At 37.2% G+C, this 15,905-nt stretch overlaps 1 protein-coding gene across 1 annotated transcript in view; it reads right to left on the bottom strand.

Annotated features, from left to right (window-relative positions):
• LOC138851714 (neural-cadherin-like) overlaps window positions 1-15,905 on the bottom strand; it is a gene marked incomplete at its 5' end in the record, with an annotated part of 57,910 nt that overhangs the window by 16,628 nt on the left and 25,377 nt on the right. The window contains 5 exons of the mRNA XM_070081126.1: window positions 884-1,032; window positions 3,932-4,081; window positions 8,464-8,754; window positions 9,238-9,406; window positions 12,319-12,482. Coding sequence (XP_069937227.1) covers window positions 884-1,032; window positions 3,932-4,081; window positions 8,464-8,754; window positions 9,238-9,406; window positions 12,319-12,482 — 923 coding nt within the window. The remainder of the gene's footprint in view (window positions 1-883; window positions 1,033-3,931; window positions 4,082-8,463; window positions 8,755-9,237; window positions 9,407-12,318; window positions 12,483-15,905) is intronic.

The following is a 15,905-nucleotide window of genomic DNA, read 5'->3' as shown; positions in this document are numbered from 1 at the left end:
GGGATTAAAGCAAAAATATAAGTTCATGAAGATTCTATTCAGACTAAGAAAATACTATAACTACAAGTCGAATATATGTGGTGACCTTAAAGTGATAGTGTAAATACTTGGTCTACAAGATGGTTACACGAAATACATGCGCTTCCTTTCTCTGTGGAATAGTCGTAACGATGCTAACCACTCCAAGATAGATGACAGTAAAAGACCAACTGATTCGACAAAATAAGGAACAAGGACAGTTCATGAAAAATGATAAGATCTAAGCTTAAAGTCTTCTCACCGGTGATTTATTTTGGAGCGAACATCACACATGTGATGCTCACTCCATGGAAAGAGATGCATAAGTCCTAATGAGAGACAAAGCATTGAAACTTAGTCCAGTTAATGGTAGAATCTCTCTGGGTTCTACAACAGACACTTTATACTCGATTTCATGTAAAACTGAATGCCAACCGTGGACGAATATTAAATATTGGCGGTTAAAAAATGATAAAGCAAAATGAGACATCATATTACCTTATACTTAATAAAGCATCAAACAGGTGAAAATTGCATTAATGAAAGTTCTCATTTTGAAATATGTGGGTTATGAAGAGTTTGTTGGTTGCCAGCCATACTGTAATTACAGTAACTTTGTTGCAGACGAAGTCAAAGTAATAAGAGGGATACAGACAGAGAATGACTGCAGGAAACTAAAATAATTACAGGGATCATCTCAGAAGTAGCTCTGAAATTTCAACCAAGACGAGTGCAAAGTATTGAAATAGAATGATATTAAACAACTGCCGAAAACATTGTACTTTTGGAGGAAGAAGAGAATTAGATATCTACAGTGTGCGTAAAAAACAAAATCGATGAGATGAACATACTTTACATGCATTACCTGCTACCGGTAGACGTCAAGATGCACCTTCCACCGTTAAAACACGTTGCAGCCGTGCAGGTCTCTGGCTGGCGTGGGTGTTGGGTGTGGCAGTCATGAGGTCGTGTCAGTCTCGGGGTTACGAAGGAGGTCGTGTTCGTGTCCACAACCTGTAAGTCATGCGTACATCTGTGTCATTAAACTTTAATGATTACCTATTTTTGATCATCAAAAGGTGAAAAAATATTTATGATCATATCTTTGCGAACACTTATTTATTTATGGCTACTAGTTTGTTATTCATGGCATATATATTTTTTTTTTCAACGCGTCGGCCGTCTCCCACCTAGTCAGTGACCCAAAAAAAGAAACACATTCACCATCATTCAGTACTTTCGCCATCATTTACATATTATCACTCTCGGTGCAGAGGCGTCGACTAAGTCGAAGTTCCTAGTTTGGCCTATTCGGCCAAACGAAAATTTATTTTTGCCATAAATCAACGGAAATAAATCTAAACACAACGAAAAAATATATATCATTGATTTTAAGTAATAATAAAGAAATTTAGACTGACTTATACTATGCATAGAAGAATTCTGCTAATTTAAGTTAGGTGAAGTTTGTAACTTAGGTTTGGTCCAAAAATGAAATATTTTCTATCACTGTTATTGGAAAAAAATATATGTATCACCCTGTAAAAACTGTTTTTGGAAAAGTGCAATTTTTAAAGGAGTTCGGCCTATTCGAGAAGTTCGGCTTATTAGGTACGATGTATATAAGCCGTGCCGATTTTGCCTTAAATCGCAACGCTCTTCTTGTTGCCGAATAAGGCAAGCAAAAAATTGTATGCAATAATTTCGCAAAAATCATTCTGAACCTAACGAAAAACAATATATTTCATTGTGTTTGTTTATTATTAAATTATTATAAACTTATCTAAAATATGTTAAGTTGGATTAAGCTAAATTAAATTACGCTTGTTATAATAAGGTTAGGTTAAGTTTTCGAAGGTTGTTTTAGTACAAAATTATTAATTTTTATATTAACATATATGAAAAAAAATATAGGTATAAGTTATGCTGATGACATCATGATCCATATAACAGAGCACAATATGATGATTACCATTCTTAACAAAATTTGTAATCGACTAGGCCTCGTTATATCTTCAATTATAATGAAGATACTGACAAGAAAACGACATTTCCTACCCAACTGTTAGTAGGGAGAAACCATCAGGTACGGAAAATCTTACAGATATTTTGGTGTCGATGTATCTCTTAGTAAATCTATCATACCACAATTAAATAAAATATGCAAAAATAGACTAAATACTCTCAAAGCTGTTGCTGCCTACAGCCGCAACTATAGTGCTAATGTGAGAATAGTAAGAATGATGTACATAGCCTACGTTAGATCCTTAATTTATAATACTTCGCCCATATAAATATTAGCTGAGAAAAACTCCAGCCATTACAGCTAATGACTCAAGAAATGACGCGACGGGCTGGAGTTTTGAGACTTTATGACCGCGGGTTCAATCCCGGCCGGGGGTATGGTTTATTACAGCTAATGTAAAATGAAGCCGTCAGAATCATTCTCGGCTGCTGTTTCTAGTATCACTGGTACGATTATTGAGATTAACACTATATTTGATATTAGAATGTTTTAAAAATGGACCAAACACTGTCACTATGAATCTTATTAAATGTCTAGATGTAAATACACATAAATCTAAATGGGTTGTGAAAAATGATATTAAGTTTTATAACTTGTACGAACTGGATCACAATAGATAACAAGAGTATTCCACCCATCCATAGATGTGTTCATTTAACATCGCATACCTGCTAGTTCTTACCAAGATGCTTATTACCAGTAATCCCTTCCTTAAATAATTTGTAAAAGCGACTGTTCAAGAAGAAATTTCTCGCTTAACATAATTTTTCAACACGCCGGCCGTCTCCCACCGAGGAAGGGTGATCCAAAAACGAAACACTTTCAAAATCATTCAACATTTCACCATCATTCACACATAATCATTGCCTTTGCAGAGACCCTCACATACGACAGTTCAAGTGTCACTCCAAACAGCAAATATCCCCAACCCCTCCTTTAAAGTGTAGGCATTGTATGCCCCGCCTCCAGGACTCAAGTCCGGCTAACCGGTTTCCCCCGAATCACTTCACAAAATATTACCTTGCTCGTCAAGTCCCAAAAAGCGTTCGTCTCCATTCACTCATATTTGAAACTCTCACACATACTTAGTTCATGTCCATCTAAATCTCATACAATTAGCCCCCCAAGAGATCTGAACCTTTACTGTTAGGTATTTTGATTTAAACTTAATTTTAAATATATATCTCAAGACATTCAATATGAATACATATGTTAAACTGCTAGCACCAATAGCCTGTCATATCAAACCTGACGTAAGGAGTCCTGATTTAGAACTTGACTACGGGGGCAGTAACTCCCCAGAATCGTCAACAGGTGTGTAGGTATACTGAGCATTGTATTGAAAACAAAGCATATAAGTAATAATTTCAGACATATATGTTATCTAAGTATTAAGGAAAGTTGAAAATAAAAAAAATATTCCAGTGAATTACCGAACATTGCGCCTCTGTTGTTACGATACCAGTGTTCTTGAAAATTTGTTTTATACTGTTGTTTTTGTTCTTCTTTTTCTTTTCATACTTTTATTTTTATATAATTATTATTATTATTATTATTATTATTATTATTATTATTATTATTATTATTATTATAATTATTATTATTATTATTATTATTATAATTATTATTATTATTATTATTATTATTATTATTATTCTCTATAACACACTGAAACATACCACAAAATATGTCCCAAAACAGCCTCCACTTGTTAATATAAATATAACACATTATTCTCAACAAACACGCAAATTAGAGATAAATATTTTGACAACGTTTCGGTCCCAGGCAGGCCGGAAACTCGAAATATTTACTTGCAATTTGTGGGTTGTTGTGAAGTACTGAAACCACGTAATTTTAAATTTTATCCCTTATCATTGACTATACCTGTATCTGGAGGTCAGCGGAGGCGAAGGAGGGGTCGGTGGAGGCCAGGGAAGGGTGTGTGAGGTTGTCCTGGTGGAGAGGTGTTACCCCTTCAGAGCTGCTAGAAGCCGGATGCCCCACCGTCACCGAGAGCTGCGTGGCTGCAGCTAGCTGCTCACAGTTATCAGGAGTAATAACGTTGGTGATGTGGAGTCTATCCAATACTTTTTTAAGATATCAATACATTAGAGACTAGGAAAACTACGCCAAAATGAGAATGACTTTTTTTTATTTTTAACAATAAAGGCAATCCATAATTGAAATTAATAAAAAAACGAGGCATGTAATATATAAAAACTTAGAAGAAATTTTGTTAGTAATGATACTATTCCTTCTGAGAAAAATCCGACTTTAAAAGACGATCATATGTACGTTTTCTCTCACCATGATAACAGGACCAAAAACATACACTGTGATGAAATATTATTTATGGGTATTTAATATTTCGATGAAGAATTTCTTAAAGAATAAAAAACAGTGCAACACAGATTACTTTCAAACCCATAAATAATGTAAACTATATATAAAGTTACGTCCATACAAAGCATGAACCATCAACCCTTCGTATTTTTTTCTATCTCGACAGTCTGTAATGACATTTTATACTGAAGGAAATATAAAAACTTTTGTATAATAATTACATCTATCCAAGATATCACTGGGAGTTTTGCAGGATGTGAATTTGGGTTCTAATATGTATTATTGTTATTGTTGTTATTATTATTATTATTAGTAGTAGTAGTAGTACCTAAAGTCAGTACCGGATCAGCCGGGCTGTGGCTCGTACGTTGGACTGCGTGCGGCCAGCAGTAACAGTCTGGTTGATCAGGCCCTGATCCATTGAGAGGCTTGGTCATGGATCGGGCCGCGGGGGCGTTGATCCCCGGAATAATCTCCAGGTAACCTCCAGGTGGTAGTAGTAGTAGTAGTAGAAATAGTGGTGATGGTGGTATTAGTAGCAGTAGTTGCAAAAGTGGTAGTAGTAGTAGTAGTAGTAGTACAAGTAGTAGTAGTAGTACAAGTAGTAGTAGTAGTAGTAACAACAATAATATTATTATTATTGTTAGTAGTAGTAGTAGTAGTAGTAGTAGTAGCAGCAGCAGCAGTAGCAGTAATAGTAGTAGTAGTAGTAGTAGTAGTGGTAGTAGTAACAACAACAACAACAACAGCAATAATAATAATAATAATATTATTATTGATATTATTATTGTTAATAAATGAAGCAGCAGTTAAAATATCGTTAAATCTGCAAAAAGTCTTCATTGCTCTAGTCTTACATCTCTCAAAAAGTCTTCATTGCTCTAGTCTTACATCTCTCAAAAAGTCTTCATTGCTCTAGTCTTATATCTCTCAAAAAGTCTTCATTGCTCTAGTCTTACATCTCTCAAAAAACAAGTACATTAAGAAATTTTGTAGACTTAAACTCTTGGCTCAGCCTTCTTGTTATCTTGAGTGACTTGGTCTGTCTCCATTTTATTCATTTTTAAAAGCTGTGACCTCGTGTAGGTTCCGCTACATCATTTTCTAATCTCTTTTAGTAATCTGTCACTGATAAATTAGACACATGTGCAACTTTTGGGTATCTTTATTATGGAAACGTTTCGCCACACAGTGGCTTCATCAGTCCTTACAAAGGAGAATCTTGAAGAACAAGAGTAGAATGAGGTAATCAGTCCCTCAACCTTGAGTCGATGTGGTCAGTCCATCATTTCTTCCCATTTCTTATTTTTTCACCTCTATTCGTATTTTTTTTAAATACACTTATTTGTGTTTCTGTTGGTACATTTGCATGTTGAGTCATTGATAAATGTTTATTCCCGCTTCTTTATTCTCCAGGATGAATAATTGAATTTGTTAATAATAATATAAAAATCGTTCTCTATTTTTTAATGGTTAATATCATATATAATACATGTATTTGAGTTACTGCATACACAGTCTATAGAAAAACATTAGGTGCAATGTTTAGCTGTATTACTTTCACCTGGGTTATTAACCCAAGAGGGTTAATAACCCAGGTAAACTTGAACACACCAATACTCCTTTCTCTCTCCACAATTTCTCATGTCATGTTCTTACATGTGTGGTTCTAGCTCAAGCCCCCTGACTTAAATGGAATAATGGATTCTTAGTCCATATAGGGGAATTTCATAATGGGAAACCACTTTTATCTAATTTCTCGAGTCAACCCTCTTCCTCCCTTATAGAAACAATCTCTGGAATAAGATTATAATCCAATGTCTTATGGAAAAAATCACTTAGCTCAATTTCCCACAATTTTAATATTTGTCATTATTCCATAAAACTTTCATATACTTAATGCTTATTCACTGAAAACTATCATTGCAGAAATAAGTCTCTGCTGCCATCCTCCAGTTCCTGGGTTGCAGTTGTTCTCAATGTCATCTACTTACACATCCTATATTTCAGTCTCGAGTCTTCAGTGTTTCATTGTGATCAACTTATTACACTGTTATCTTCCAACACTCTCGCCCATCTCTCTTTCGAGAAATACCTAACTGATGTTCGTGGAAGGAATTAAATTTTAGAAATTAGCTTTATACTCTTAAAGTATATTTTTTTAGGATGATGTATGAAATACTTTATGCAAATAATATGTTATCAAGATGACGTAAGCAAACATAATGCGTTCCGTAAGGAAAAAAAAATGTTTGTATAAGCTTAGTATTTCAAGACTATGTTTTTTCAAGGTACTTTATGTATTGTAAAGTGTGTTCGATAGAATTTGTGGAGTGTGGATTGTTTTGAGATAGTATACATTCCCTGGGAAAGTATTAGGTTTCTCATTGGAATGTTAACAATGATAACGTTACATAGTGGAACTGTGTTTCAAATAGAGTAATGTATTTCATTGAAGTATATGTTGTTAGGTGTAGTTTCTCCAAAAGGTAATATGTTTTAATGTAAGACGATTGAACGTAGCCCTTGGCCTGGTGGCTAAAGCTGTGAAGGGTCTGGGTTCCATTCCCAGCGAGGGTAGAAACATTGGGCGTGTTTCTTTACACCAGTTGTCTATGTTCACCCATCAGTAAAATGGGCACCTGGGAGTTAGTCGACTGGTGTGGGTCGCATCCTGCGACAAATCTGACCTAATTTGCCCGAAATGCTCTGCATAACAAGCGGCTTTCTATATAGTTGTAGGTCACTAATGTCAGCTAGACCTGTACCTTGTACTTGTAGTAAGTAAAGATATTATTATTATTATTATTATTATTATTATTATTATTATTATTATTATTATTATTATTATTATTAGTGTTTTTTAGACGTTTCACTGTAGTAAGGTAGCATGATTTCAAGTTAAAATTCAATAAGATTAACAATTCTTTGTGTATTTTATAAGGCAACGTTATTTTGTTACGTCGTTGTAAGTGCAGTATACAGTTAACTCCACATTCTTTTCTTTCATTTGTGTTCCATCACAATTTATCGTCTACACTATTTTTAACAACAACATATTTTGATCACTAGTGTGTTTTCCTAAACGCAAGTTTAGGAAAGCTGTGTCGTAAGGTTTAGCTACTCTAGCCAGACCTCATAGTTCATACCTCTCAGCTCTGGGACTCGTTTCGTTGCAAACCTTTAGACTTTTTGTCAGCTTTACATATTTTACCAGACGCGGATTTCATATTGGTGCTGTAACATTCCAAGATGTGCCTGACATCTGCCGTATTTAATGACTAAGACCAGTCTCATGAAACACTTGTCTTGTTTCTTGACAAACCTATCTAATCTAACCTATATAAGGTTGTGAATGCTTCCGTGTTGATGTTCCTGTCAGCTTCCCAATTTGCCAGTCTCGCGTTTGCTACAGCGGTTAATGGGTTGATAAGTGTCTCAGGTAAAATGTTCGGAACTATGCTCATCTTGAAGAACTTTCTGTTTCAGGCAGGTTTACAGTTTTTATCCCTTGAGCTTGTATACTGGACGTCTTTACCCTTCTCTGATTTTCATAAATTTGCATTTGCAAAGGCTAAATTCCAACAGACGCTTTTCAAACCAAGCATGCAGCTTGCTCTGATCCTTGTGTACTGCTTCTTGGTTTACTTCTGTTTGTAGTCTCCTTATTAGTTTCACATTATCTGTGAAAAGAGGACACATTTGACTCGATTTTCCGTGTCATGTCAATTACACACACAATAGACAGTACTGGCTCAAGTACTGACACTTCGTAGAACCGCTCTCATAACAGCTCCTCCCTTACAGTAACTCGTTGCTTCCTTCCCCTTAAGTATTCCTTTTATCCACTCTGGTGTTTTTCACTTTGCTCCTCTAGCTTTAGTGCCAGTCTCTTGTGTGGTACTAAATCGAACACTTCTTGCAGTTCAAAAATAAACATTCCATCCACTCACCTGGCTGGTGTCGTAATGACCTGGTGAACGTGGCACTCACTTGGTGGATATGATATTCATATTGTGAGTATGGCACTGATCAGGGAAGTGTTGGATTCATGTCGTCGGTGTGGCACTCACCTGGTGGGTATGAAGACCAAGGAGTCCCTGCAGTTTGACTTGGTTCATGTAGGCACCCTTGGCATCTCTCACACTAATCCAAACGTGGGTAGTGAGTGGACGGGACGTGGGTGTAGGAGGCTTAACAGCGGTAGAAGAGGATGGTATCGGAGAGCTGGCAGTATTAAGAAAGTGGGCGTGGGCGTGATCGTTGGCATTACCATGGAGGCTGACAACCTCCACAGTGTGGTCGGTGTGGCCCACCAGTGTCAGTACCTGATGCAAGAGAGCTCCAAGACCACCACCGCCCTCCTGCAAGAAGAAACCTATCACTGAGGAGCATTTATTGCATTATATTTTATATGAAGCGCTAAACCAAGTGGGTCATTCAGCACAAGGACTGGTGTAGGCTTGATCCTCCGTCCGTTAGTCTTTCTGTTGGTGAGTACAATTATGAACATTGTTCTTCTTCAATTGTGTATTAGAAATAATTAGATGAGGGGTGAGATTTGTTATGCTTATTAAAGAGTTTTGATCAAAGAAATTAGAGTTACCTTTCCTTACAGGGGACCAAACCTAATTACCTCCTATTGTTCAGGCGAGGAATGACCACTATGGATTTAGCGCTTATCTATGTATCAAATAATAACATTAAGCTCCCATTGCACTATATCAAACATGTCTCAGTAATATTTTATTGAAAACTGCACACAACAACAGCTTTGCACTGTGAATCATGTGAAAGGAAGATTTAATATAATTGAAAGTGTAGTATGTCAAGGTATGTGTGATTACCGTGGGCGTCCAGCCCCTGGTGAAGTCTGCAGGCGTGGTGGGGGTGATGGTGATCGGAGTGGCGTGGGCGAGAGCTTCCGGGGGCAGGACACGCACCACCACAGTAACATTAGCTGTCACTCCTTGTTGTCTCCACACGCGGTCACTCACTGAGAAATGCAGGTGATACCTGTACAGTGGAGAGTGCAGATGAAGATGATAATGATGTTGGTGATTATGCTGATGATAATATAGGGACAAAACGATACCAAAATATTTGCTGATAACGACACACAATTTTCTCTCGATACTGATACTTTTCCTATATCTTTTTATTTTCAAAATTATAATAACAATGTTAAATATATAACTGAATGCTTATTGGGCATGTATATAAAATAACACAGGAGGTTAAATATTAAATAAGTTAATTTGTCTGAGATGACAATGCTATTATTCATTACTTGGCCTGTTAGGTTAGTTACTGCTTATCAAAAGCACTTATCGATAGTGTGCGTTTGTGTGTGTGTACTCACCTAATTGTGGTTGCAGGGGTCGAGACTCAGTTCCTGGCCCCGCCTCTTCACTGATCGCTAATAGGTCCTCTCCCTCTCTGCTTCCTGAGCTTTGTCATACCTCTTCTTAAAACTATGTATGGTTCCTGCCTCCACTACTTCACTTGCTAGGCTATTCCACTTCCTGACGACTCTATGACTGAAGAAATACTTCCTAACGTCCCTGTGATTCGTCTGAGTCTTCAGCTTCCAACTGTGACCCTTTGTTTATGTGTCCCCTCTCTGGAACATCCTGTCTTTGTCCACCTTGTCTATTCCCCGCAGTATCCTGTATGTTGTTATCATGTCTCCCCTGACCCTTCTGTCCTCCAGTGTCGTGAGTCCGATTTCCCTCAACCTTTCCTCGTACGACATTCCCCTGAGCTCTGGAACTAGCCTTGTTGCAAACCTTTGTACTTTCTCTAACTTCTTGTCGTGCTTGACCAGGTGTGGGTTCCAGACTGGTGCTGCATACTCCAGTATGGGCCTAACATACACAATGTATAGTGTCTTGAACGATTCCTTATTAAGGTATCGGAACGCTATTCTCAGGTTTGCCAGGCGCCCGTATGCTGCAGCAGTTATTTGGTTATTTGGTTGATGTGTGCCTCCGGTGACGTGCTCGATGTTATGGTCACCCCAAGATCTTTCTCCCTGAGTGAGGTCTGTAGTCTTTGTCCACCGAGCCTATATTCTGTCTGCGGTCTTGTTTGCCACTCCCCAATCTTCATGACTTTGCATTTGGCAGGGTTGAATTCGAGAAGCCAGTTTCTGGACCACGTGTCCAGCCAGGTCCAGGTCTCTTTGCAGTCATGCCTCATCCTCATCCGATTTAATTCTTCTCATCAGCTTCACATCATCTGCGAATAGGGACACTTCAGAGTCTATTCCTTCCGTCATGTCGCTCGCATATATCAAAAATAGCACTGGTCATAGAACTGACCCCTGTGGGACCCCGCTCGTCACAGGCGTTCACTGTGATACCTCTTCACGTACCATGACTCGTTGTTGCCTCCCTGTCAGGTATTCCCTGATCCATTGCAGTGCCCTCCCTGTTATATGCGCCTGATCCTCCAGCTTCTGCACTAATCTCTTGTGAGGAACTGTGTCAAAGGCCTTCCTGCAGTCCAGGAAAATGCAATCAACCCACCCCTCTCTTTCGTGTCTTACTTCTCTTACCTTGTCATAAAACTCCAGAAAGTTTGTGACACAGGATTTGCCTTCCATGAATCCATGCTGGTTTTCATGTATAATCTTGTTCCATTCCAGGTGTTCCATCGCTCTTCTCCTGATAATCTTCTCCATGAATTTGCATACTATACATGTCAGAGACACAGATCTGTAGTTTAGTGCCTTGTTTCTGTCTCCTTTCTTAAATATGGGGACTACATTTGCCGTCTTCCATATCTCAGGTAGCTGCCCAGTTTCAAGGGATGTTGAAGATTGTGGTTAGGGGCACGCACAGCATCTCTGCTCCTTCTCTAAGGACCCACGGGGAGATGTTGTCCGGTCCCATCGCCTTTGAGGTATCAAGGTCACTTAGCAGCTCTGCACCTCCTCCTCGGTTGTTCGTATGTCATCCAACACTTGTTGGTATATTCCCTCTTGATGTTCCCTTCTGTGCTGTCTTCCCACAGCCCTTCCTGTCTCTACTGTAAAAACTTCCTTAAATCTCCTGATTAGCTCCTCACATACCTCCTGATCATTTCTTGTGAGTTCTCCACCTTCTGTCCTCAGTCTGATCACCTGGTCTTTGACTGTTGTCTTCCTCCTGATGTGGCTATACAACATTTTCGGATCAGTCTTGACTTTCGATGCTAAGTTATTTTCATACTGTCTCTGGGCCTCCCTCCTTACCTGTGCATACTCGTTCCTGGCTCTGCGACTAATCTCCCTATTTTCATGTGTTCTCTGCCTTTACTTTTTCCATTCTCTATTGCACTTAGTTTTTGCCTCCTTACACCGTCGGGTAAACCAGGGACTCGTTCTGGTCTTCCCATTGTTTCTGTTGCCCTTGGGAATAAACCTTTCTTCTGCCTCCTTGCATTTTGTTGTTACATATTCCATCATTTCATTTACTGGCTTTCCTGCCAGTTCTCTGTCCCACGGAACCTCCTGCAGGAAGTTCCTCAAACCTATGTAGTGTGTGTGTGTGTGTGTGTGTGTGTACTCACCTAGTTGAGGTTGCGGGGGTCGAGTCCGAGCTCCTGGCCCCGCCAGGGGTGTGTGTGTGTGTGTGTCTTGTTATGTGTCTAGCTTTTACTCAAATATTTTTAAATGTGACATAGATGAAAATATAAAGAAAACTGGGTATGTAATTCGGTCAAGCTGTTGTTAAAGGCACTTGAGCAACAACGTTGGACAAGGTCACAAGATCGATACATTTCCATACCAATATGTCCTATGAATTTGTTGATGTATTTAATTAAAACATAATATAACAGCACATCGGGATAATAAAATAAAATAATTGTTGATGCCGGTTTAGATAATTTAGCAGTTTAAATAAAGAAAATAAAAAAAATGAAGAAACAGATAACTATCTTGCCTATTTTGAGTAACGTTGGTGGATGCATAGATGAGACCGGTGACAGGACGTAAGGAGAAGAGCGGGTGAGGGGAACCAACCCACTGGAACATTTTGTCTGGCAGGTCCCAGTCGTCAGGGTCGTCCACGTAGACTCTGCCAAGAGGAATCTCCGACCCTCCACCCTGAGAAACACCGTCAATAGTTAATACCAAAACTCGATAATCGTCCATCAGTGTCATGACTAGTCAAAATGAAGCCCAAAGAATTATTTTTGGCTGTCCTAAAACTACCAAGGCTCTTAATATGTGGAAAGAGCTTGGGGTTCCTAGTTTCGCTTATACGATAATTGAGATTAACACTGCATTGTTAAGAAATGAACCAGACACTATCATTTCTAATCTTACTAAATGTCTAATTGTAAATACACACATATATAAATGAGTTGTGTAAGTGTTCAATTATATTGTTTTATAACCTGCTCGACTGTATCATTGTAGGCAAAAAGGGCATTTCACCTCTTCATGAAAGTACCTGCAAACTCCTTCTAAGAATCTTATCACTAGTAATCCATTCTTTAAATCACTTGCAAAGGCAGCTGCTCAAGAAGAAATTTCTCGGTTAACTGTTAGTAATAATTTATTACAATTATATACAATGATGGACCCAGGCAGGAGTCTAGTGGCAGGGTTGTATCTGCTCTTGTTGCCACCTCTCTGGTTAAGAACGATAGGAACTACTTTGAATTACAGGCTAAGGAATTAATAAATGGACGTCTACACTGCAAACGGAACTGGTTGCCATCATAATGGCACCGTAGTTAACGTATGACAGTGAGATTGACTCTAAGATTATTACGGATTCTATACCAACACTGAAAGCTCTTGACTCACATAATGACTAACAACATGTTTATTGGAGAAGCCTGATATAGACTGTCAAAAATCCGCAAAAAGAAATTAATGTACTACTGTTATGGATTCCATCAGACACTGGAATGCTCCTTCATGATCAAGTGGATAAGTTAGCCAAAAAAATTGCCCTGAAGGAAATTGTAGAATATTACTTTGATGTATCTGTGTCTAGTATTAAAAATAATATTAGAAGAGAGGAAAATATTGAAATGAATGTTAAAGAATGGAGTTGCAATAAAGGCCAGAGCTTGCTACCACCTGCAATTCACAAGACACCCATTCCCACAAGCCCCCCTGGGGCGAGGAAGATGGCAGACCAGAGGCCTAGCTTCTCCTTACGAGCCCCGTGAGAGACTAGAATGGGGCTAGGACTGGGGACAGTTGGCACTAGCAGATGAGAAGGTACTTGTACTTCTTTCCATGGCAGACATAGGTCTCAGACACTCATAAGACAGGGAGCCAAGCCCGGGTCACCATCTGGAAAAGACCCGGGCCGGGAGAGTACTGGCTAATCAAGGAGTTGGAAACCTGAGTAGATCTATAATCCACTATGATAACATGAACATAGATAGGCATGTTTACGGAGCAACATGCAATTCAAACACACTGATGAATCAGCCATGATTAGGCTTTCAAGCACTTCTAACAATTATTTGGTAGACAGAAAGGTGATGATCAAACAAAAAGTATATATATATATATATATATATATATATATATATATATATATATATATATATATATATATATATATATATATATATATATATATATATATATATATATGCCGTGCCGAATAGGCAGAACTTGCGATCTTGGCTTAAATAGCAACGCTCATCTTGTCATATAGGACAAGTGAAAATTTATGTATGCAATAATTTCGCCAAAATCATTCTGAACCTAACGAAAAAATATATTTCACTGTGTTTGTTTAGTAATAACTTATTGTAAACAAATCTAAAATATATTTAGTTGAGTTAGGCTAAAATAAATTGTTCTTGTTATAATAAGGTTAGGTAAGTTTTCTAAGATTCTTTTGGTGCAAAATTATAAATTTTTACATCAACATTAATGAAAAAAATATATTTTTAAACGTATAAGAGAAAATTTGAGAAAGGACTTAATTTTAAATGAGTTCTTGCTAATTGACCAGTTTTACATATTCGGCACGACATATATATATATATATATATATATATATATATATATATATATATATATATATATATATATATATATATATATATATATATATAAGATCACAGTAAACAGGTGATTTTAAAATATGCAAAACAACCACTGTGAAAGAGTAGTGAAATCCCAAGCACTTTCGTGACTACTCATATTGTCAAGGAACTATGAAAGTAATACATCAAAGGAAGGCAATTAAAGGGCTAAGACCACACCTCACAGTCAACTCCCACAACAAAGAAACACCTGAAGCGCGACAATACCGGACTCATAAGAAAAGAGGAACACTGCAGTAGGTCCGCTGGTCCAACTAGACAGGTCCTCACGACATCCCACTAACAAAATATTCTACTCAATGTATTATTAAACTCTACCCAAATTTTTTTAATTATAAACGAATCTAAACTGCTTTTTATGAAACAAGATTCAATTATATTTCTGTCGACCATGGACTTACTTGATACAACTTTCTCAACTTTTTGAAAATCAATTGGATGGTTAAAATCTCTCACGTGAATAAATAGAGCATTGGAATCTTGTCCAGTTCTAATGCTATATTTATGTTGTTTTAATCTCTAAGTTCGAGACTTTTACCAGTTTGACCGTAATAAACTTTATCGCAAATTTCACAAGAAATCTTATAAACTCATCCGTCAGTATTTTGGGGGGAATTCTTTATCAAAAGTTTTTTTACTGTATCAAGATTTTTAAATACAACTTTGATATTAAAAGTCTTAAGAAGAGAAGGCATATCAACCAAGTTTTCATGGTAAGGGAGAACCAACATATTTTTAGTTGAATAAGGCTGGTTGTCCCTTTTTGGGTTGTAAAAAGTATTTCTAGCAATTTTAAATGATTTATCAATTACATTTCTCTGGCATTTCAGATCATTGGCTATTTCATAAATTTTGGATATTTCTTCATCTAAGAACTCTGGACTACAAATACGTAAAGCTCTCAAAAACATTGATGAGAAAACAAACAGTTTGACTCTATCTTGATGGGAAGAATAATAGTGTACATAGGAACAGTTATTTGTAGGTTTTCTGTAAATATTAAATTTGAATTCATTATTACTCTTAATAATTAAAACATCTTGAAAAGGAAATGAGTTATTTTCCTCAAACTCAACAGTAAAGTTTATAGAATGAGCCAAGGAAATGGTGTATATCTACATTCTTGGGCATAGGACATAAAATATCATCAACATATCTGAACCATTTTACTCTATTAGGGAGGATTGTGTTAAGCAATCTTGTTTCAAAAAATTCCATGTATAGATTACTAAGAACAGGTGAAAGAGGATTTCCCATTGCCATACCAAACTTCTGAGTGTAAAACTTATCATTAAACACAAATTTTGCATCAACAATGGAAAGTTTAATAAGTTTAATGATAGTAGGAACTGGCAATGGTAAATCATAGTTAACGAGTTCTTCAGATAAGAAACTTAATAAATCATCAACAACAACTTTCGTAAACAAGGAAGTAACATCAAAACTA

This window comes from Cherax quadricarinatus, unplaced genomic scaffold (genome assembly GCF_038502225.1).
Source record: "Cherax quadricarinatus isolate ZL_2023a unplaced genomic scaffold, ASM3850222v1 Contig1782, whole genome shotgun sequence".
Classification (NCBI taxonomy): domain Eukaryota; kingdom Metazoa; phylum Arthropoda; class Malacostraca; order Decapoda; family Parastacidae; genus Cherax; species Cherax quadricarinatus.
This window is presented reverse-complemented; position numbering and strand designations above follow the sequence as displayed.